The sequence below is a fragment of the Propithecus coquereli genome, unplaced genomic scaffold (assembly GCF_000956105.1).
Source record: "Propithecus coquereli isolate 6110/MARCELLA unplaced genomic scaffold, Pcoq_1.0 Scaffold63, whole genome shotgun sequence".
Taxonomy (NCBI): Eukaryota; Metazoa; Chordata; class Mammalia; order Primates; family Indriidae; genus Propithecus; species Propithecus coquereli.
The window spans coordinates 6,832,882-6,857,660 of record NW_012152285.1 but is presented as its reverse complement, the minus strand read 5'-3'; the positions used below and the strand labels follow the sequence as shown (position 1 = coordinate 6,857,660).

Sequence of the window (24,779 nt, the reverse complement as noted above, 5' to 3'; positions counted from 1 at the left end):
AGAGAAAAAGCTGATTAGTGCCTCCACCCTTGGAGAATGCTGCTGGTTGGGTGCAGGAAGCAAAGCAACAAGGCGAGAGCCTAACTCAGAAAAAATTTTGGGAAGTATTATTTACATATGAACCATATGCTGGTACTAAATGCTGGTTTCATTATTATTGCAAATATAACTTCAGAGTTTTCTGAAGGAAAGCTGTCGAAGTACAGAAGTCTTGATTTGGAAATATTTGTAACATGCTAATAAAACTGCTTCATTTGCTATAAATTAAAAAAAAAAAGCCCATTTACTATCTGACTTAAAATGCAATTTCTTTTTACATGCTACTTTATTAGAAACTCCAAGAAAGAGGGTACTTTGAATCGACTATATTCAGAATCCAGTGAAAAACAAACATTTTGGCCAAAACGCTGAATTTTATTTTTACATCAAGCTATATCATTTTGACACAAATGCTATTTTTGTATTCACTTTTGTCAAATGCCTTATCCTACCTTTTCCAAAAATTAGTGTTTCCGTACAACTGGTGATCAAAAAATGTAGCTATAAGTCTTGTACATCAGTCAAAATATATAAAAGCAGTTCTTTTCTCTTGTGCTTGTAATTGACATAATTCATCAATGATTAGATTTGATTTTTCTAATATCTTGATCCTTAAGAAGAAATGATCATTATACAAATATTACAGAGTACTCAAGTAACTAGTTTACCGCCAATGGGCATGCAGACTAACAATACTTAAAAGAATATAACCTCAAACCCCATTAATCCGAAAATACTCTTGTACAATCATCTTTATTGATTTGTAAAAGCTGTATACACATCTAAAACCCTGAATTTACTTTGTAAAAATAAATCTTTAGCAATAAATGGCACTATCAAAATCCCATTATTCTCAGGCTTTTATGTTATTTACATGCTTTTCGGCAACAGTTGAAAAGAATCTTATAGGACCACATCCAGTATATCAAAAAACCCTGTAAACTGCATTTGCAATTATACTGTTGTTTCCCTCTATATGAAAATACGGCTACACCCCTTATGTTAAAGGTAATGTGTAGCTATTTGCTTTGCTACTGTGTGCTAGCAGTGCACAATCTGCCACTGGGTTCAACTATGTCATAAATGTATTCTTTACTGCGCTTTGTTTTCCCAGTGGAATATTTGTGACAAACTACTTAACCTACAGAGAATGATAAAGTGCTATAAAAAAGAGGGACTCGACCCATACCTGTCTCTGCCATATGGTCTTTTCCTCACTCAAGCAATTTCTGTGTTTTTAGAAAATTATCCCCTTGCTGAACATACTTCATATTTGATTTTTAAAAAACTCAGTATTTTAAAGTTGGTGAGCTTTGTGAAACTGTTTTGAGACAGAAACATGAAAAGATTAAAGGCACAGTAAGAGGGAAGTGAATGCTACATATAAAATATTATATTTCAAGTCTTCTAGGTTACTCGAGTCCAAAGCCTTCTGAATTTGAAATTCCAATGATCAATTTCTGTTTCAGGTCTTTTTTGCTCTTGTAGGGGGGAAGGCAAAGTTGATTGAAGCAGGTATGGGCCACAGGTAACCTGAGGAATTTAAAAAAAAAAATACTAAGTGTTAAAACACACATAAAATGATGGCTAAGCAACTTTGCAAAACACCAGGACGCACATGTTCAAATCTATTTTGCTGTGCAAAGAGATGATTCCTTCACTGAACAAATATTTACTGAAGACCTAACTATGTATCAGGTACCATTCTAGACACTAAGGCTATGTTTACAGGCAAGACAGTCAATGACCCTGCTCTCATGAAATTTTCATTTGAGAAGCATTATTTTGGAGTCAGATCTGACTTTGAGTACTGCTTTCCTCACTTATGGATCTTGTTCGAGTTGCTTAATATCTCTAAATCTCAGTTCCCCATCAACGTGATAGGGTAAAACATCCAACTAGATTATTTAAAAGATTAAAAGAGCTATCTACACAAAACACCTAACAGAGTAGTAGATGATACAATGTTACTATATTCCAGTCTTTAATGTCAAAAAGTAATAAAAAGAGCATTTTGGGGACAAAATGTCACAAATATTCCAAGAAGTGTGGGGATGCCCACACTTTTAATTTTAATGTTGCTGCCCTTGATGCATATGTAAGCCTCATCCTCTGAATCCTTTTCATCAGCTCCCCCAATCCACTGCTTTATGACACTGTTACTTTCATTCAGGATTTCTACAGATACCATAGGACCCTTTCCTGCTGTCTTTGTAACTCCACGGCAACAGAATAGTGGTTAGTCAATAAATAAAAATGGGGAAGACACCAGAGAAAGGGAGAACATTTTTAAAGAAGTTTGTATGATTAGAAACTAAACTTTGAAAGCCCCCTTATATAAAAGACTTAAAATTATTAGAATCAGCATTTACTGAGTGCTTGGTCTATGAGACTCAAGCACTGTGCTAAGTGCTTTTACATGTATTGTTTCCCTTAAGCCTCAAAACAACCTAAAAAGTGGTGAGGAAAAATAGACATGGAAATATACAGGTTAAGTAGACTGTTCAAGGCTATAGAGCTGGTAAAGATGTGGATCCGATATTCAAGTCCAGATTGGTCTGACTTCAAAACCAGTGTTGTTAATATGTAAACATTTAACATTCTTATTTAACACAAATCTAGTGGATTGTCAATGGTGGACCTTATAAGAGGAATGGAAACTCCCTTTTCAGCTGGAGTGTTGTCTTTGTCTTTTGAGGTGCACCATTACTGCATCAGATTGAAATGTTATGTGTCTTCCATTGCTATTTAATGTACATGAGGTTCCCACTGGGAGTCCTAAAGTTGCTCTAGATTTATTAACAAGCCATGTTAGCTCACAAAATAATCCTTGAAATAATGATAATTATTGGAAAAGTTGACATGTAATGTCATCTTTGTATTAAAATAGATTACTCAGATTATCCTTTTTGAATCAGGAATATTTTTAAGACAAATATTTGGAAAAATTAGTTTCTGTTAAGTAAATAAATCTGTAATCTCAAAAGGCTTCTTTTGAATTTTTTTCACTTTTGGTCTTTAATTGTAAATTCTGTTCAGAAATTTCTTCAGTTTATATATATGTAAATATTTATTTTGTGTTTTAAATATAATCTTGATGTTAACTTAAATATTCATTCAGGAAATAGTTATTGGGCACTTTCCATGTGGCCACATGGAGAATACAGAGACACATAAAGCATAACCTCTGCCTTGAAGAACTAAATGACTAAGATACAGAGTGCAATATGATAAGTAGCACATCACTTCTATAAGATATTTTAGGAACTCACTGAAGGCATGATGATTTTTGACTTTACAGAGGAAGTCAATATTAAACTGGGTCTTCAAGAGAGGTAACAGACACATGCCACATGTAAAGGGAACAACTTACACTTATGGAGGAAGAAAGGCACAAAATGTGTTTAAGGAATTAGCAAAACAGCCAGTTGACTCAAGCATGGGAAGAAATGAAAATTGCTAGGTAGGCTGAGGGAGAAGACTATGGAGTTTTATTTCACAGGCTCCAGATTCTAGAACTTAAACTAGTGGGAAGCAATAAAGCTATTTTTACCCAAAGAAATATCATGATCAAAAAAGTGTTAAGGAAAATGAATTTGATAAAATAATTAGAAAGGGTAGAACCTGAGCAGGAAGACCACAAAGGAGGCTATTTAAATAAGCTAGAAATGAGGTCAAAATAACTTTACCAGAGTGGTGTCAGTGGGAAAGCAAAGGACAGATTGTAGTTCTAAAATGATAGGAAGAACTGACAGGACTCAGGTAATGTTCAATGTATGGGGCAGGGGAAAACAATGATTATAATCAAAGTTATGTCTACTGAAATTAGCTTTACAAATTATCAGGTATTTGGGAAAGGACGTAGATCAGCATTAATTCATTAACACTATTAGAAAATAACTGAAATCTATCATCACCATTACTTCATATGCAAAGAGCATGAGATTAAAAAACATAGAGGACTAGTACTAGAAGTATTTCTGGTACTTATTATAATAGCCAAAACCCCAAAATAAAACAAAACAAATAAGAAACCCCAATTTATTATTTTTCCTAAAAATAAAAAAATACATTCAAATAAAAATTAAGGGTAGACAACAGGTTCTATAAGAGACTATAAAGCACTTATTTGACTTATCAAAGTAAAAAGTTGGCAGAAACAAATTATCAGTATTAACAAGTATCAAAAACTTCCAGCTAAAGTCTCTTATTTCAAGCCCATGTTTTTTCTATGAAAATGACTTCAGATTGAATAAATCTCTTGATTCCAAATAATATTAGCATTAGCAATAATCTATAGATTAAAAATAGAATTACAATCTAAAAATTTACCAGTTAGTAGAAGTTTCATTCTTTGAGATTTTAAAGTTCAAATCAGCCATCCCTCCTACAGGTACTCTGTCACTTCCTGTAGTAAAATGTAGCAACTTCTTTTGAAGATCAAGAGGAAATCCAAGCACAACTTCCCAAAAGTATCTAGAGAACACCAAGAGAAATTTACATAAAATGCTTTGACAAAAATCCTATAGGATAATAAAGTAATATAAAGGAAACTCTAAGGGAAAAAAACTTTCCTTAAACACATGTAGTATCCTTAATGTAAAATGAAAAGAATGATGAGCTTTTATATATGAATTAGGCTTTTGACTAACATTATTATAAAATAACATTTTTATAAAATTGTGTAAGTAGTCCAACACTAGATAGGTACAGAAGCCATTTTTCTCCTATATAGTTTACAAGTCTTATCTTTCAACAGTGTTATTAAAATGCTATTTATAAGTACAGCACCCCTGAAATTCTAGGACCAAAGTCATTTTTTTTAAGTCAAATCTCTAAACTTTTATAGAAACTTATTTATATAATTTTCTCCCAAGGGGACTGCTAAGTGATTTCATATTTAATAGCCTCTAGAGATAAAATAAGATAGTGTGGGACTCTCCAATATTTCAGATAACTTGTATTGATTCAAATATTGTAAATGAATCACATTCTCTTTTGTTCCTTTTCCACAACCCCATTACCAGAAGTATAAAGAGCTTACCTTATAGTTAAGTCTGTTTTTGCATAGCCATCATACTGAGTACTTCTTTGCAGAGCGTGCATATCCAGTTCAGGACTTCCACAGACCAGAATTTCAACCTCTTCTGGACAAAGCAGCTGCCAGTAATTATTTATTAAAAGTGATAATTTAAAAATGATGGTTTTAAATGGAATTGGAACTATTTTCACTGAATCAAATCATACAAACCATGACTTCTTTTATAGTAAATCAAACAATTTTTGTCAAAGAAAAAATCTTCTCCACTCATATTTTTCCCTCTGAGGCAAGATATTTTTGCTTCCGGAGGTTTATAAATCTTGTAAAATAGTAATTAGTAGTTTGCCAGAAAAACAAGCAAATGACTTAAACAAATGCAAATGACTCTTCCCCCAAACCCAGAGTGAAGCTCCAGCATCTACTGATCTGCCTGCCTCCTTCCAAAATCCCATAACACTTGTATGCTGTAGAGTTTGGGTACTTGGGTACAATCTATTTGTATCTCTTGCTTGTTTTTTCACCTTTTAAGTAGGTTAGTCTCTCACGTAAAGAGATTAAAGCTCTTAAAAACAGAGACCATGCTATGCCATTTAATTCTTATTTTCCCTCTCTCTACCCCCGTAACTGCCAGTGTGTCATAGACAAAACTTAATTAGAGCTCAATAAAGTGCTTCTTTTTCAAAGGTGCTTTCAAAAACAAACATATTACAAAGGTTACTCTAAAACAAGCTGGAAAGACTGTAAGCTACCTACTCCTGCCCCAAAGTAACCTCTATCGTCCATTTCTTTCTCCCGTGAAAAATAATTCAAATGAAAAACCTAACTCCCATCCCTCATAATAAAACTGAGGGGAGATACAAGTGGCATGATGGAGCAGGCCCTGGGGAGCTGGGGTGAAGGGGAGCACATGATATTTCTGACACGGTATTCTAAGTAGAAGCCAACTCATATTCACGTGGCTGAGACAAGTCAAACCAACCCAAGTCTACCACGACTCTGAAGATAAACTACTTCCTATGGGTAAAAGGTAACTCAGAATTGCTGAGAGACGTGTGAAGCAGCGGGAACCAGGAAGCAGTTTAAATATGTTCCTTAATCAGTAAGAAGTTGTGGTTTTTGCCCTGGAGCTACACGTTAACTCTTTTTTTTGTGCCTTGTCCCTTAGTATTGAGACCCTGAGTTCATGGATCTCTTTATCCACTCTACTTGGGGAAAGTTTGTAAACCTCTAAAGACACAGCAAAAGGGGAGAGAAAAATGAACTGACTGGGGTTATTTTCCCCAGAGAATTCTAGAAAATTAAAGCTGAAATAAGAGAACTTTTTATTTTTAGCTCTATTTTTAAAAAGTAGAAAACACTTTCTATTTTAAAAGCTTAAATACTAAAATATTTAAAAATTATTTGTCACTATTATAATATTACAAAACCTAACTTAAAACTCAATTTAAAGTTTTAAACTCACCATTAGGGCATTTGAAGCACACACACTATGAAATCCATAATAAAATGCAGAGAACTGCTTATAGATGGATTTGTTGAGAAGGAAGTCAATATAAAGCTGTATATATTCTGGAAAGCAATTTTATGTGTGTTAAATAGTAAAAGTAAATGGTAAATACTAATTAATTTTAATTAAAAATGGTATTAACTTACCTTTCCTATTTTGATTGGTAACTGGAATTTTATCACCACCCGGCTTCAGATTATAGGACTTAATTATTCCAAATTCTTCTTGAAAAACCTGATGGGACATGCCATCACACATATTTATTGGTATGACTGATAAAACAACAGGATTTGATGAACACGTTTGTAAAATTTAAAAAGAACAGGTTTTTTCTTCTCCCTTATACAAACTACAGAAAGGCTATATTATCTAGATAATAATACTCAGGTCTTTGGAGCTATGTGGATCACTGTAACTTCCATCTCCCAACTATTATAAGGGGAGTGGAAATGAGAGAGTTTTGGCCTGACCCATTAGTTTCTACTCCTAAATTCTAAGGTTGAAGCTACAGGAGAGTCCTATTTTTAGAAACTGAAAAGCTCTGAGAAAGTAACTGAGTCAAGGGAACATGTAATTGCCTAACAGAGTACCCTCACCTTGGTGAATTTCTTTAAGCACATTCATTAACTGCTCATCTACATGTGTCTGCTTCATCAACTCTACTTTATGACATTAAGATCCTTTAAGACAAGGAATTGTATGTGTTGATTAATCCTCATTCATCTTTTCTAACAGTGGGTGTTTAATAGCAAATGGCATTTTTCATATATGAAATATATGGTTAACAGACATGTATTTGCCCTTAATTGTACCTGGAATGTTGAATAGAAATCTTCTTCAACATTGCCTTCGTATGATAAGAGTTCACTTAATCCATGGGCCAACTCCTATAAAAAGAAATCTATTATATGTCTTTTAAAATCAAATAGCATTTTACCTAAAATAGTTAAGCAGATCTACTATAGTTCACTTATATGTGAGATAAGGAGTAAACTCTTTCAGATTTCAAAATAAAGGTCGTATTTGAGATGTATTTTCCAGGGCACAAAATGCTTAATGATTTCTGCCATCCAGAGGCTTGGAAAAATCCATTATAGGTCATAGAAGAGGAAACTACCCAGTTCGAATCACAGGCATAACTCTGGCTCTATCCTTATGCACCAAGCTAAATGCATCTCTAATGTAGTTTCCATCATAATTCACTGCTATATGCCATATTATTGTTTGTGAAATACTTCCCACTTTCAATCTATATTCTTAGAAAAATATGCTGTTTTATGATTCATCTTTTAAACATAAAACACACAGTTCATACATGTTAAGTAGTTTCTACATTTTAGTTAAAGTGCCCTCCTCTCCCAAGAAAAAGTTAAGAACATTGGAAGAAATATTTTCTTACATTATAACTCAAGTTATCCATGAATAAGGATTTAAAAATAGAAAAACTGACCCACTATTTCCAAAAAATTTTCAAGTTTTATGAAAAAATTCAAGTTCATTTTAAATTAGAAAATGATAAATAATAGCATAGAATGATTTTAAATACTTTACATAATAAATTTTCTATATCATTAAAACCAGAAATTTTCATACAAATCTAGGCTGGCATAGATTTGATATGATTGTCATCATTGGTTTTAATTATTAATAAAAACTATCCCATTGTTTCACATAAAGAAACTAGAGATCAGAAAGATTAAATAATTTATCCAAGTTTGCAGAGCTAATAAGTGGCAGAATCTGGATTCAAATCACTGCCTCTCTGACTTCAAAGTCTGTTCCACTCTGCTGTAAGAGCTAAGGAGTCCTGCAAAGTGGGTGACATGTCTCTCTAAGGAACGAGAAAGCTGGCTGAAAAAGGAGGTAAGTTATAAAGGTAGAGGAAAACCATATTTAAAAGAAAGAATAGCATCAGGAGGACAGAGACTGTGCAGGTAGAAGAAAGATAATTTAGCATTAAGGACGTTTCTTAACACTATACTTACAGGCATAATTTGACATAAGTCGTCAATGTTAACACTGCAGATGCCTACTGGTATGTTTTGATCACTAGGAACGATGGGAGGGCTCAATAATTTCTTGTAACAGCAAGGAGGGAAACGAATATCCAAGGTGATGCTGTTATAAACAGCTAGTCCCATAAGCTATGCATACTAAATGTTAAGCATTAACATAAAATCCATGACAACAAATAAGTTTTGAATTATGCATCAGTCTATTTCTCACATACTTCTTTCACATTTAACACTGACTTTCTAATTAGTCCCACATATATCCCTTCCTCTCTTTCATTTATTTCCCCTTTATTTTATATAATTCCTTGATTGCCAAAAGTCATGTAAAAAGGAATGGTTCAGTTGATAGTATTTAATGATTTCCCTAATCTAAGACTGCAATAAACAGCAACTTCAGACATTTCTGTAAATTATTTAACACATAAAAAAAATTTTCTAAATTTAAACAAAAGTGTTGGTGATTTTATAAGCAGCAGCAGCTGTTTATTCAGTACAACACTGCAGAATACACTACTGGTTTTGGAGATAGTAATTTTAGTTAAAATTAAATATAGACTATGTGAAGAAAAGAGCTAAATTGAATAAACATATAGATATGCTAATATGCTATTGATAAGCTAATAGGATAAATAATTTCTTACAGTAAAACCTGAAAGGCTTTTGTTATTTGGAGTTTACTCAAGTGTTGAAGTTAAAAAGCTACAGATATTATATTTACAAATTTTGCCTACTTTTATCAGTTATATGGCAGAATATACTTATCCTTTGCTGAAAGAGAGATTGTAGATTAAATTTCCTAATATTTCAACTGTCAATTATTAAATAAAGTTATTAAGGAAGTAATTAATTTTATAGGCTCAAAAGGAAATCCAAACATATGGACTCGGTAAATTACTAAAAACAATTTTTAAAAAATTGGAAGACTGCCAATATTTCAATTTGCTAAGGCAGAAGGAAGGCTGATAATAACTTAAAAAACAGATATGCTATTATATAGGTAAGCATATAAACAGAGACTGAACAGTGTGTTCAAGGGGACACTGAAAATATGTCCTAACATACTTGCATAATCATAATGATAGTAATAACAATGATAACCACAATACTATTATAGTCACCATTTATGATCATCTACTATGGTGGCAAGTTTTAAGCATTTTTCATTTAAAAAATTTTAAATATTACAATCCTGAAAGCAGTTTTTTCACAGATGAGAAAGTAGGCTCATAGGATTTCCCATAGGGTATACCCACATGCAGAAGCACGTTTCATTTCACACTAAATCAACCTGCTCTGATGAAGGAGGGTTGGGGATGGGGGAAGTTTTCTGTTGGAGCCACAGAGATGCTATGTGGTACAAATAGAGCAGAGTTTGAAAACCTTGCACTATACTATATTGCCCTTACTCTTAGTTCCAATGCCTCTTTTGGTACAGGTAATTCTACTTTTACAACATTGTTACATCATGGCTCTTCATGTAATCTTCAAAACATTTTACAACAATTATTGTAGGTTTTACTGAAACATTTCTGGTAAACTTCAAGGCCTTCTCATGCTTAAAAATAACTATATTAGAAACACAATACTAGACCGACTCATCTTTGATCCTGAAATTTTAAAACTGGAGATATGTATGGAACTGACTGTATTTTCTCAATGATCATGCCTGTTACTTCTCAATTTTCAGTTCCTAATTCCTTATATGACCACAATCCACTATTATCTCACATTTTTCCTATATATAGTATCATGCTTTTTAGGGCATCAATTTTGATTTCTATAGGTTTCATATGTGTGTGTGTAATGAATAAAAATAATGAGATAATAGCAGTTATAATTTTTAGATTTAACTGTTTAACTTGAAATATGCAATATGTAAACATGCTTAATATGCTCTTTGGGTTAATGGCTGAAGAGAAACTAATGTCTATTAAAAAAAACAATGAGCAAATTCATGATTTTATGCATAGTACCACTTTAAAAATGTGATGACTAAATAAGATATAATACTTTATTATAAATATTAGAAACTCAAAATATCACCCAAATCTAAGTTGTGATATATGAATGTAAAGCATGACAAACACACATTAATATATCAGGGAATTTAAATAGGTCATAGTGTAGTGAGAAGCATCGATCACCTTCATTGAAGCTGAGACATTCAACAGCTGTTTACTACGGATAACAGAATAAAAACCAGGAATCTAAGAATTGTTAAGTGTTCTCCTATACTGTGAAGTTTAGCCTTTGGAACCTTTAGATATGACAATATATACAAAATTTAAATTAAGTTTACTATCTCAGCGTGTAGTTTTTATTATCTTTTCTTTCATCCAGTCTCTCAACTTCCATATACATTCCTCAGAATTTACTCCAACAGAAGTAACAAAGACAGACATTCAAAGCCCTCCATAAGATGCCTCTTAATTCTTTTTCTGATGGTATCTTCCATTACTCTTGGTGTGCTCAATTTTCTGTAACAAGTCCAGCACAATTCAGCCTGTAACGTCCCTATCTCTATCCCTGTGTTAATCACAGGGATGTGTAATTGTTCCAATTTTAAATCTCTACCTTCTCTGGAAGAAATACATTGCATCTTTTTCTTCTCAGAACTCCCTAGCACTTAGTGCCATTTGGTCACTTGACTTTGAGAATAGACTACTCTGCACTGGTGGTCATCCATCCATTTAGATGGTAAGCTTCTTAAAGGTGGAATTTTTTCCTCCTCTTTAAACCTACTCATTTCCAGTGATTCCTCATTTATTTACTCTCCCCTCCTTTCTTCCACAGTTATATTTCTTAGAATTTAAGAAGCTAATAATGTAGGAATCATTTTCCTGTCCAATCTCCCACCCAGTGCAGGAATGCCCTCCACAACACACCTGGATAGGAGTCAGAGGATGGCAAATGGATTCATAAAATCTAAAAAACACTATAAAATAATGCTGTATGCTTTAAATATTCCCCAATTTCAATTTAATAAACTGAGTGAAATAAGCACAAAGTGTAAGAACAGAAAAATATTTCAGTATAAATGAAAAATACTTCGATTTTTAAAAAATGCCTTAATTTCTGATAACTTTGATTAAATGTGAAATAGGAAATAACTATTTTTATTTTGAGATAAGGTTTCCAAAAAAAAAATCAAAACTCAGCCATTTCTTTGAATTAATTTAATCTACTGATATTATATAGTTGTGATATATATAATAAAGATTAATGAAAATATATTAGTAAATTTGACAAGAATATTTAATTTGGATAAGATGATTAAAGAGAACAATTTTCTAAAACACAAATACATACAATCTTTTGAAATCTCTAGTCTATTAGCACCTCCTAGTGGAAAGTTTAAAGGATACAATTCCAACCAATCGGAATTCAGAATAGTTATCACATTTAAAGCTGCTAAACCAATGGCATTGTGAATCCTTGTGATATGTAAACATGCCTGAAAAAAAAAACCCACATAATTTTATTATTAACATGATTGATTTTAAAAAATCACAGTGGTAAAAATGTACACGACATCTATTAGAAGCAAATCATTTCAGCAATATTTCTATTACAAACCATCTTTAATGTTAAAAATTTCACAGATTCTTTAAGGGACCACAGATTTGCAAATCTCAGCAAATATAAATATATATTACATATATAGAGAGAGATTTTATAGAATTTTATTGTTCATTGGTATCCTGAACCAAGGCGTGGAAATACAAAGATAGAAACTAATCAGACTTTGTAAAAACTATAGTTTTGTATATGTTGTGATCAAAATTAATTTTGAGGATTATCTGGAAATGTCAATATACCCATGTCATCTCTATTTACCATTACCAGAAAAATTATGTATATATACACACACACAAACACACATACATACACATATATAAAATAAACACATATATATAAATTCGGAAAAACAGATTTATATAGACGGTTTCTCTAAATAAAGTCAAATTTAAATTTCAAAGGCTTATTTTTTCTTAACAATTATTTCATGAATTCTTGTTAAAATGTCTCATTTAATGAAAGAGGCTTCAAATACTAGTGTAAAGCAAACTGTAGTTTTGGTTTTTAATTTCAGATTTTTTTCAATGACAATTTTCATGCATTTACTCAGAAAAGATATGGATGTTTCCTCACAAATGCATACTTTCAGTCTTGATACATTTTGTTAGTATTCCCAGCAAGACAATTAACATTTCAATCTTCAATTTGGTCAATTTTTAAAATTTAAATAATAGTCCTTAAACAATTATTCAACATTTATGGTTGACAAAAATTCTGTAAAATCATAGAGTAGGTGAAAAATAAGGGCGACTATTTGACTCTAACAATTATGAAGAAACATTGTTCATAAAAATTAGATTAAATACTCACCATAATCTGGATGAAAAATTTGGCGAATTAGAAGGAGGAACCACTCTTTAGTCAAACCACCCATATCCAAACCAGCTTCCCCTACAAATGTAACTTTCAACTTCTTTTTCAAGTCTGCTCTTTTCCGGGTTAACTATTTGAAGGCATTATATAGTAGAGGAGAACAAAGAGCAGTGAAAAAGGAATTAACTTTTTTAATTCTGAGAAATGTGTTACATAGTCTTTATCTTACTTACAATGTCACAAAACTCCATCCATCCATCCATCCATCCATCTACCCACCCATCCATCCAATAAATCTGCCAGACACTGTGTGAGCCAGGTGTTTACTATGTTTGTTTTGTGGATCAGGAAACAGAATTAGAGAGGTCAGGTAACTTGCCCAAGATTACTGTCTCCTGGTATCATATTGCTTCCAAAATTTTAATTTATCAGACAATATATAATAATTCATTTCATTTTAACTTTCTGTCAACATTAAACTTTAGAAAATCACATAGCTGAATCAGCCATCATCTTCTAATGGCCATATGAAGATCTAGCCAAAGCACTGCAGGAAGCTCTACACATGACATGCAATCAAAATATGTCTGAAACCGAACAGGCCCAATTTACCCTGTAGGACAGACCTCTGATTTTATGGATGAGTAATCTGAGGTCTGGAGAAGTTTAAATAACTTATTACACACCTAAGCAGTAACAAAGGTGGGTCTAGAATCCAAGTTACATACTCAGAAACATGAATTACTCATTTAAGTGTTCTACGTCAAATTATTTTCTGGGGAATTAACAACAAATCATTAGTAAACATACAAAAAAATGAATACAAGACCTAATTATGAATATAGAACTGATATTAACTATAGTATCAAAATTTAAGGAAGCACAATCACTAGCATAGAAAAATAAAAAACTAAGATTTTTGTAATAAATCATATTGTAGAATTTATCTAGAGATTTAATCAATTAGTATCATTTTGGAATAAATTATACCTCATCAAGTGAATCGCTAACCAGATGTGTCCGCCTTACTTTCATATTTAGAAATAACATATTCATATCAGGTCTCTGTCTTCGAGATACTTTATCCACCAGACTTTGCTAATTAAATAAGAAAGTAAACATTTTCACTTTTACTTAAACTTTAATTTCATTTAAAACATTTAAATACTTTAGTAAAATAATCAATTATTGTCTATGCCATCTCTCATTTAAACATTTTCATAAAATCAACTATATACATTTTTATTTGCAAAATAGATTATTATTTCATTTTATAATAATGAGAACCAAATGCGGTCCAAAATGGAGGACCCAAAATCATTCACCATGTATAGTAAAGAATGTTACATTACAGTTTCCATGTATCTTATCTTTTATATAGCAAAGTTTTCTGTTTAATAAATACAAACAAAATAAAAACATTTAAAACAAGGTATAAACTACTGATGATACAGCTGGGCTTTTTTAGATACTGAATTTTCTCTAAAAGCACAATTAGCCTACTTTTAGAAAGTTGTCAACATGTATCAAAAGCCTTAACAATGTTCATTTCATACCCTTTGTCCTAATCATTCTACTTCTGAGAATGCTAATACAGAAAATATTTTACACAGTGAAATGTTCATCACAGCATTATCTATAGAAACAAAACTTTAGGAATACCCTAAGTACATATCTAGCTAATGAAATATAATACAGCTACTAAAAAATGGTCCTAAATTATGTAAACAGTACAAGGAAGGCACAACTGAAGAAAGTAGGGAACAAAACTGTGTGTACAATACTGTTTCAACTCTGTTGTCTTAAAGATAATATAGAAAAAACATAAAAAGAAAATTTATTAAAATGTTAATAATTACACTTGGATGATGGAGATATAGGTGATAAAAAATCTATTTTTGATGTTTGTTCATAATATAAGCACTGAGTATGTAAAAAATATTTTAAAAAATCTAAAAAGAATATATAAATGCCATTTATCATGTAATATCTACATGCCTGTATATTTATTTACCTAAATCCTTATCAGACAATTTTTTGGTAACAACAAAAACCACTGTGCAGATTAAAGGTGAACATTTCAGACATTTTAAATACACGTAGCAATTTGCTTTAATAAAATTTTAATACCCCAAATCTATACAATTTAAGGCTACTTATGATTTTATAGATCACTGTAATAAAACACTCTAATTCAGAGCCTTCTTTATTTCTCCAATATTCAATGCTAAATGCTTTTAACTGCTTTTTGCTTTTCTAGGTTCTCCCTTACAAAAGAAATCTGTATTCCTAGGATAGAATCCTGTGTTATGGACCTTTTTTCCGACTCTTTCCTATCTTCTGTTCCCAGTCTAGATCCTGGGGAACTATCATACTGGAAATATCTACTAAACAAATTTATACTGGGATGCTAATGACAGACAAGCTTAGTGGCTACTCCTCCCATCAGGAATTCATATTTCCTAGAAAATGTTCCAAATAAAAGAAATAATTAAAAAATGATAGAAGTCTAGACAGTTTGATTATTTTTAGGTTAGCAAACTTCTTTGGCAACTTTAGATTGTACCATATAAGCTCCTGCTTACACTGACTACCTGTATGACTGTCCTTGTGTCAAAATAGTCACCTGTTATCAATTCCAAGTGGTATGGCAGTTTACAGATTAAAATGTTGGGAAACATTCATACAAACATAATGCCACTTGACTCTTCAGTCTCTACTCATTCGCTTTCCTGCTCTATGGAAGACTCAGCCTGTGACAGAGTCTGTATCTGCCACTCTCCTTCTTTTAGGTAGAAGAAAAGTTCCACAAGAAAAGATATGATCTTAAGTGTAACACAGAAAATTGCTCAGAAAAATTTAAACAAATGTCTAGCTCTTTAGATTTTTTCTTACCAATACATAAAATCATAGCCCAAGGTAAAAAAGTACTAAAAAGGCACATGACATTGTATAAATACAACTAATAGAAAATGTCAAAATGACTAGCTATATAGACTAATCTTTGAGCCAGTATCTACCCAAGACCAAGTAATAACAATTCTGGTGCTAATTACATTCATTTAAACTTATTCTCCAGGGGGACAGCGTGGCTTTGGAATGCCCTTGGTAAGCATGGTCAATAAAGTTTCTTCTAATACTCCCATACTCGGCATAAGCCGACTTCGGGATGTCACCAGTTGCTCACATCTTTTGTCCTTCTCTGTGATAGAAAGAAATACTCACCTTCCAGGAACTGAATCACTGAAGAATAAATAATTCTTATTTTTTATAGTATTTTGAAGTATTACAATTTATGCTTTAAGATTCCTTTTATATTCTCGGACAAGACATAGAAATCATTTCTTTTTACTCTACGTTTCTCTTTTTAAGAAGACTATAGTCAAGCTTCCCTCTAACTTTTAAAGTTGTGAACAATCATGTTGCACAAGCAGCTGCTTGAAATACATGAATACTTTAGAGGTCTAATAAAAAAACCTCACTGAATCTTTATTATATAAAGTACATAAGTGGTACAGAGTGGTAAGGACAGGCTCAGAGATAAACTTCACCTTGCTCTACAACTTGCCTAAAGTCAGCCTGACTGCTCTCCCAGCTTCTATTGGCCTCCATGCATTTTGGTTTCCTAAGAATCAATAAAACACCTTTCCCCCCATCTTTGGGCTTATTTCTCAGTTCACCGACACTCTGCTGGTTACCTGGAGTTGAGGTATGGTATTTACAAAATGAGGTTAAACAACCTCCCAGTGATTTGGATCTGTGAGAAGCATTTATTCTTCCTGCTATATTTATAATATAATGAGAAGTTGCTTAGAAGAGATGAGGGGTGTCTTGTCTCCCATACTCTAAACAGGTTTAAGCACTTTTGGGGGGAGTATAATGTGAACTTTACTTTTAACATTTCCTAATTATGCTAGAACAATTCACAAGACATTTGATTTATTAAATTATTTACTATATTGATTATAGTCAGCATAAATATGTTTTTATAGCTGGCTTACCCTTGCGATGCTTATCATCTGTTGTTCTGAGTCTCTTTGAATAATGATTTTTTTTGCAGCTATAGAAATAACGAATGGGTACTGACAGAAGGAAAACCTGCTCAACAAGTGAAAACAGAAAAAGCAAAATGGTGTATTTTTAGCAAAATTATACTAAGGGAATCTAAGGTACCCCTTCTAGCAATATAAAACATTACTTCTGTATTGTGTTTTACCACTTACAAAACGATTTTATGTGCATCACTTCTTTTAATTCCCACAGCCCTGTGAAGAATGTATCATTACTAGATGTGCAATGCCTTTATTCTCCAAAAGCAGCTACATCTAACGTTCTGAAATGTGTGCTAATCACTTACATTGTTTATACAAAAAATTTCAATGTATACAGTCATGTGGATATCATCACCCATGAAAAACATGGCCAACACCAGAATCAGGAGACAGAGATGCTGATGAAAAGTATTAGGACAGAAAACTCGTATGCTCAAATTAATATAAGAATCCATTATTATATGGCTATTTCTGATATGTGAGCTTCAGAAACACAGAAATCTAGCAACAACTACAGTACACAAAAGACAAAGTAATAAATTCAAGACCAATAAAAGTTAATAAAAATATATTGCTGTTAGTACTATAATGATGTAGTAGTATGAAATAGTATATTATTTGTAAAGACTCAACATTATGATCAAAGGTTATGAAAATAACCTCTCCTGGGTCAGAACATTTTACGATATGTAAAAAAGCCACAAACTAAACAGAAAGAAATGCATTTAGAAAGAATGAGTATGGCAGGAGTTGGACTGCCACCATAAATAAATGCAGTGAATTTTTCAGTTATGGGTGGAATCCATCTGAACATAATCAGGTGGTCCATCTGTGACTATCAGGTCCAATGAGGACATCATGAGGAAAAAAGAGATAGTCCTAATGTGAACGGAAAATGAGACAGCTTTCACTCTGGGACAAAACTGCTAATAAACAGTAGCAGCTGTTTGGTACTAGTATATAATAATTTTGAATCACTAATGCTAACTAAAAAATTTGGAAATACTAAAAAGAATTTTTGAAATAAAAAGAAAATTCTATGAACTTAGTAGGATATATATCGGTTTTATTATGTGTTTTAAAACAGAACTTCTCAACTTTTCCCTCGTCATGGCACAAGAAAAATGATACTATGCGTATGAAACGCTGAGTTAAACCGATGAGGATGCTCATGGCCAGAGCTGAGTTGCCCCAGGGTTCCAGGTCACCCTCCAGGTTTAGGCTGGTTGTCCAAGGACTGAAGGGACCCCAGGATTAAAACTCTGATGTAACTCATTCTTGGTACACCAGTACTATGGCACAATGGTTAGAGGAAGCTCTGCATTAAAAAATATTGTCACTGAAATATGTGGAATAATTCTTGGATTTGTTTTGTGCTTGTAGCTACAACATTACAATTATATTAAAATGGGAGAAAAAAGTATGTTTGTGAAATAAACTTTGCCAAGAAAACATCCACCAGACTGACCAGGGCCCCAGAAATTCAATTCTTATTCGGTCCTCAGTGTTTGGATGTAAATTGAGATATCCATTCTATGTTTTAGGCCAATTCTGATAAAGTGGGTACATGGAAAATTTAACCAATCTGTGAACTAATGTGGGGTTTTAAGGTTACTTAATCCACATCGTAACTCTCACTCAGTCTCCTTTAGAATAAATGCAATCTCCTGAATATCTCATGGTCTGAGAATAAATTATGTTTGGGATAGTCTTTGCTAGTTTAATCCAAATTAGAAGTGTGGATATAAAGTGCAGTGTATTAAAGAATTTGGTCAAGTGTTTTCAAAGGCTACTATATTACTATAATAAATAATCTGTGGTAAAGCCCTTCCTCTAACATCTATTCCTTTTATACTGTATGTAATGGACAACTACTTTTTCTACAGAATAAAGGAATGAATGTGTTTGTATGTGTACATATGGGTGTGATCACTGTGTTAGACTGGGCACCAGAAAACTATGGCCTCTGGAATGAATATGGCCTACCACCTGCTTTTGTAAATAAAGTTATTTGGGACATGGACAATATTGTCTAAGGCTGCTTTTGTGCTAAAATAGCAAAACAGAATCCGAATAGGTCACAGAGCCAAAAATATTTACCATCTAGTCCTTTACAGAAAAAGTTTGTTGACTCCTGTGCTGGCTGATTGCATATAGAATAGTAAGATATAAGAAATAAGATGTAAGATCTAAGACAGAACCTTTCCCTTCTTGAAAAGATACTATTAACTAAACCAAAACCAAATTAGCATATATATAAATTTAAAACGTAGCAGAAAAAAAATGCTTTAACAAATATAGTGATATTTCAAGGCTGGATAGCTAAGCTATATTTATAATTTTATATGTAAAAGTATGTGTATGCTTTATTTATATAAACTTAAAACCTAGTCACTATTTTGAATAGTATTTCATTTGGATGAATAATCAAAGGAGCTTTTGGTCATACCTGTGAGAGTTTCCAAAGCTCTGCCAAGTATGATACTCTTCCATGAGATCAATGTGATCCAATGTAGAATTATAGAAATCGGTATAAGGAATAAGGGGAGGGTGAACCAAATTGTTTGCAGTATCTGTAAAGATAAATTCTAACATAATGATCTTTTCCAACATGCACATGATTCATTCTAATACAAACATTATTTTAATGTCCACCAGATAGCCTTGATCTAAAAGCTCCTATTTCAAACAACTGTAGCTCCAAATGAAAAGGGTAATTCTAAAACTGTGGTCAAAATAAAGCCAACAATTTTTTGCTTTTAAAAGAAACATATGGGGAAGATTATATTAGTATTAAAGGAAGTATGCAGGTGGCCATCTACTCATATTAATATATTTTCCCATCAGTGTGTTCTCTCCTAGAGATCCCCAGTAATTAATGGAAGTTCCTATTTTCTCAGGAATCACTGCTTAGCATATCATATGTATTTAATAGCCATAATACAGAATACTGCCCAGAAAAAGGCATAAAGTTTGATTCATGCTTATAAAATAATTGTGAAATACATTAGGAAAATAGAAAATTACAACTCTTTCCTTCAAAGGAATGGTTTAAAATTTAAGAATTCCTCTGTAGTACTTTGAGATTCTTAAAGAATGTCCCTAATATTTAACAAAAGTAAAAATGACAGAATAATAAAAACCTACTAAGTAAAGCCAACACTTTAGAGGCTGATGGTATCCACCAGGAACACTTTGTTATAGGTGGAAATTCTTCAGGCTTTGCAGGAAACAGGCGTAAAGAAATAAATTGCAGCAATCTCTCTACCAATTGTTTGAACCTCTTCTGGGATAATCTGGTAAAGATTTTGAAATAATTTCAATCAAAATTCACATTTTCTATTTTGGGAATATATTTGCTAGATATCAGACTACATCCTATACACAAAATTTGAGACTATTCCCCCAAATTCTATTTCTTAAATTGCCAAACATTTGAAAAGACAGAAAATCTTACCTTGAATACAATTTCTTAATACCAAAATGACTATAAAGTTTGTACCAAGAATTTAATTTGCAAGATTTTCAATATTCAATCATTATTCACGGATTCTGCATTTGCAAATTTGCCTACTTGTTAAAATTTAATTGTAACCCCCCCCAAATCAATATTTGTGCTTTCATAGTCATTTGTGGACATGCAAAGGTTAGTGAAAAATTTGAGTCTCCTGACATGCACATTCCCAGTTAAGATGGAACAAGGTGATGCTCTGCCTTGTTTTAGCTCTCATACTGCAAATGAGTGTCCTTTACATGGTTTATTTAGTTTCACATTTTTCATATTTTTAGGCTTTTTGTTGGTGATTTTGCCATTTCAAAACGGCCCTCAAGTGTAGTGCTAAAGTTCTGTCCAGCGTTCTTAGGTGCATGAGGCTGTGACGTGCCTTACAGAGAAAATGTGTGTGGTTAGAGAAGCTTTGTTCAGGCATGCGTTATAGTGCTGCTGGCCATGAGTTCAATGTTAACGAATCAACAACTTATATTAAAGTGTCTTTAAACAGAAACACTCGTAAAGCAAGGTTATGTATTGACTGGTTGACAAAAGTGTGATCAGAGGCTCACAGGAACCTAACACTGTATTTCTCCTAGAAGCAACTGTTCCATACTTGCTAATTCAGTGTTTGCAGCAACTTTATAACTACCATAAATAATGAGAATCAACTGTATTTAAAATTTATTTTGGAAATATTCTGCTTCTTTAGTTTTTATCAATCATTGAGAAAAGTCACTGTTAATGAGAGTATAGTCCCATGGAAAAAAAGTATTGTGTTTTTACAAATTGATACTGATGGCTAACCTCTTTTTCACAATGATGTTTTTAGGTGAGAAGAAAGCATCATGTAAATAATGGTGAGATTTACTGATATATAGATAGGAAGTAAAAAAAGACAAATATTAGTAATGTCTGAGAAAATCCAGTCATTATCTTTGAGATATATAAAAAAGCAATGATAAGAATGTGCTACATAAAATGTGAAAGCAGTAGACAGACATTCTCAACAGCTTGTACAAGCAAAAGTGTTACATTAAAAACAGATTTTTAATTATCCTCTATGTACTACTAAAGTACGGTTTTATAATTGCCTTTTGAAGCTTTGTGAATTATAAGTATCATTTCTAAAGACCTGAAAATATTTAAATATATTTTATTGTAAAATTACTAATATCAAACTTAAAACCGTGAGACTATAAAACTTCTTAGTATCATAGAATGATTTACTTTTTAAACCAGTGAGCTAGGAAATGATGGTCAGCTTCCACTAAGGTAGCTATCTGTCGTAGCAAGTGGGCATAGATGACATACGTAGATGTGTTATTAAATTGAGGATTCTGAAAAAGATATTAAAGATAATTGTGTTAAAATTTTGTTAACACGTAAAAGGAAAGACATCAAGCTTAATAGGTTAAGTGGTAAATTCAGTACACTAAATTTGCAAATATAAAATACTTTAAAACAATAATCTATTTGTTATTTAATTAACAGAGACTTTCACTTATGCTGTAATACGGTGGAAAGAGCATGGGCTTTGGGGTTCAGATCTGGGTCTGAGGGCTAATTCTGTGCTGACTAGCTGTGTGTCCTCAGGCGTGATCCTTGGAGTTTGGGTTTCAATTTCCTTATTTGTAAAATGGGAATGATACTCTCTTTCTTAAAGGTTGTTTTGAGTATTAAAAAAGAAAATGTATGTAAAGGACCTTCATAAAAAGTACCTTCATAAATGGTGCCAATCACTACAATTCGATTAAACAAAAAAACCTAGATTTTCCTTGATTAAAAGTAAAAAGAATGTTAGAAAAATGAAATAAAAGCTGATTGTGAAACTGTTGCCATTATGAAATGAGTTAGCTTCATATCTCACAAAGAACAAGGGGCAAACCCCATAATAGCTTCTGATAACTTTTAAATGTTCAAGGGACATTGAAGGAGTGCTTGTAAACCAAGCAACACCGCTAGTTATGTTTCCACAATCTAAAATTCTAGCACAATGTACATTTCAGCATACCATGGAAAAAGTAAATATATTGAAAAATAAACTGAAATTGTGAAAAATAAGAGCACTACATGTTTTTCAGAACTGACTTATTGTCAGGACAACACAAAAATGGGGAATGACTCCGGTTGATAACTTCATCTAGTGATAACTGCTGAGAAGAACAGGGTATCATGAGCAGAGCTTACTGCTGCTAATATACTCACCTAAAAATCTGAGCTTCACGTCATTTTTCTAGCTTTTACTGTCTCTACATATGTTTCTTCTTCTTTTTTCCCCCCCAAGTTTTGGCTCCTTTTTCCCTTATCTATTTTCCCTCCTTATATTTCTCTTCTATATCTTTTGGTCATTTTCCCCCCTCTTTTCCACTTTTTCTTTTTTCTTATCTCCTGCTTTTCTTTCCCTACCCTGCATATTTCCTTTTATTGGACATAATATTCAGCTAACATTATATCTTATTTAATATAATTTAAATGAGATAATATAAACTTTTATAAATTGTGAATAATAATGCAAATGTAGTATGCTAGCTATGATAATGTTTTTTCATCAAGAAATAATAAAAACTAAAAATTGCTTTTATTTGTATAGACTTTAACTTATTTTTCTATCTATGAATCTATATCCCCCAAGAAAAATAAGTTCATCACCTTTGCTTTATAGCAAACAGAAACAACAACTTTTATTTTTCCATTAGAATTCTAATTTAAACATTACTGAAAAATACGTAGAGAAGAGAGAAACCTACTAGATGGGGAAAGAAAAGAAAGTCCTGGAGCCCATTAAAACTAGTGACGTGAAAGGAGATTAGAATGGAGAAGGAAAGTGCTTCCATTCTTGTTTGTTCCTGAAATGCTGTGGCAGGTGGGCAAAAACTAAATTAAAATTGTAATCCCACATATGATTTAGCTTCTGATTGTTTATTTGTTACAGCTTTAATCCTCTGGTTACAAGTAACTATAATTCTAAAAAGTATCAACTATAATTCTAAAGTATCAAATATTGTGCAAAATGATACTTAATATTTTACATCATTTCACTTATACATACAGACACTGAGATCGGAATTAGACAACTTCAACTAAGTTCTGGCTCTCTTACCTGTAAAAGTATAAAATATGCTCTAAGATCATCTTTTGTTCGTGGACTGAAAAGGAAACAAGCGTAATTGATTACAGATGAATGTTTAATCTTCTAGTATCTAATAAAAAAAGACCAATAAATGCTTCTAGGAGAAGCTGAGAAAAACTAGACAAATTAATATGTATTATTATTGAGACAGTAACATGTCCACAACATGCTGGGAATACAGGTTCTTCTGTGCCTATCCTAAGCTGATCCTGAAGATACCTAAAGACTGAGTTGACTAGGCTATAACGTTTGTGAGGTATTATCATCACTAACTCTGGAAATAGCTGAGAGTGTAATAAATAATCAAAAATTTTAGAATGCTTATGTTTCTGTTTTAGTAATGGATAATCTTTACTTAAGAATATTTATGCATTAAGGAAAGAAATTATGCTTGTGTTTATAGGTCCACTCCTGAAGTGACAGAAGCAGAAATGTCTGCAAATCAAATCATACTTTAAAAGCATCTAGTATATTTCTACTTAAAAGAATCACATTTTGATATCTCTGAAAAGTAATTTTTTTCTATGAAAATATAGATTTTCCCATTATCAGATTTGACTGAGAGTTTTTGTTACTCCCAAAGCTAGTGAGTGCCTCTTGCCTGCTCAAGATCTCTTTGATACACTCTCACAGATACCCAGAAATAACTTCTTACATTAAAAATGGTTCACCTTTATAACAACCAGATTAAATTCATGATCCTTGACCAGATCTTGGATTAAAAAACAAAACCCAGATATTAAAGCTTTTGTTATTGCCAAGGCTGATGAGTATTTCTTTCTCGCTTGCTCTAGATCTGTTTGTTCTCTATCATCTTTGCCTCCAAGTCCTTTCCTGTCACACCTGCAACTTCAAAATCTCTGCAGTGTCATTTATGCCCACATGAATTATTGGGCATGAGCAACAAATATAGGGTGTCCCAAAAGTCGCCATACATAGGAAAAATGGGAATTTGTAGCTAAATGTACCTTTATTTACAAAATATTCATTGCAAAATTTTTCACAAAAAAGGTCAATTTTCTTAATATACTAAGAGTTCCAAATAGAAAAATAAACCTGCAACAAAAAAGGCAAAAGTATGTGGATAATTTATAAAAGAAATATAAATAG

At 32.3% G+C, this 24,779-nt stretch overlaps 1 protein-coding gene across 1 annotated transcript in view; it reads right to left on the bottom strand.

The window, feature by feature from the left end:
- Positions 1–1,437: 1,437 nt before the first annotated feature.
- The window catches only part of HECTD2 (HECT domain containing E3 ubiquitin protein ligase 2), a 94,028-nt gene continuing 70,686 nt past the window's right edge, over positions 1,438–24,779 (bottom strand). Inside the window, exons 6-20 of the mRNA XM_012659661.1 lie at positions 23,640–23,685; positions 21,767–21,876; positions 20,194–20,342; positions 19,496–19,619; positions 16,996–17,092; positions 13,985–14,092; positions 12,992–13,124; positions 11,968–12,056; positions 8,573–8,731; positions 7,400–7,474; positions 6,734–6,821; positions 6,543–6,649; positions 5,084–5,199; positions 4,372–4,515; positions 1,438–1,572 (exon numbers count right to left, since the gene is read on the bottom strand). Coding sequence (XP_012515115.1) covers positions 1,452–1,572; positions 4,372–4,515; positions 5,084–5,199; positions 6,543–6,649; positions 6,734–6,821; positions 7,400–7,474; positions 8,573–8,731; positions 11,968–12,056; positions 12,992–13,124; positions 13,985–14,092; positions 16,996–17,092; positions 19,496–19,619; positions 20,194–20,342; positions 21,767–21,876; positions 23,640–23,685 — 1,666 coding nt within the window. The 3' untranslated portion in view covers positions 1,438–1,451. The remainder of the gene's footprint in view (positions 1,573–4,371; positions 4,516–5,083; positions 5,200–6,542; positions 6,650–6,733; positions 6,822–7,399; positions 7,475–8,572; positions 8,732–11,967; positions 12,057–12,991; positions 13,125–13,984; positions 14,093–16,995; positions 17,093–19,495; positions 19,620–20,193; positions 20,343–21,766; positions 21,877–23,639; positions 23,686–24,779) is intronic.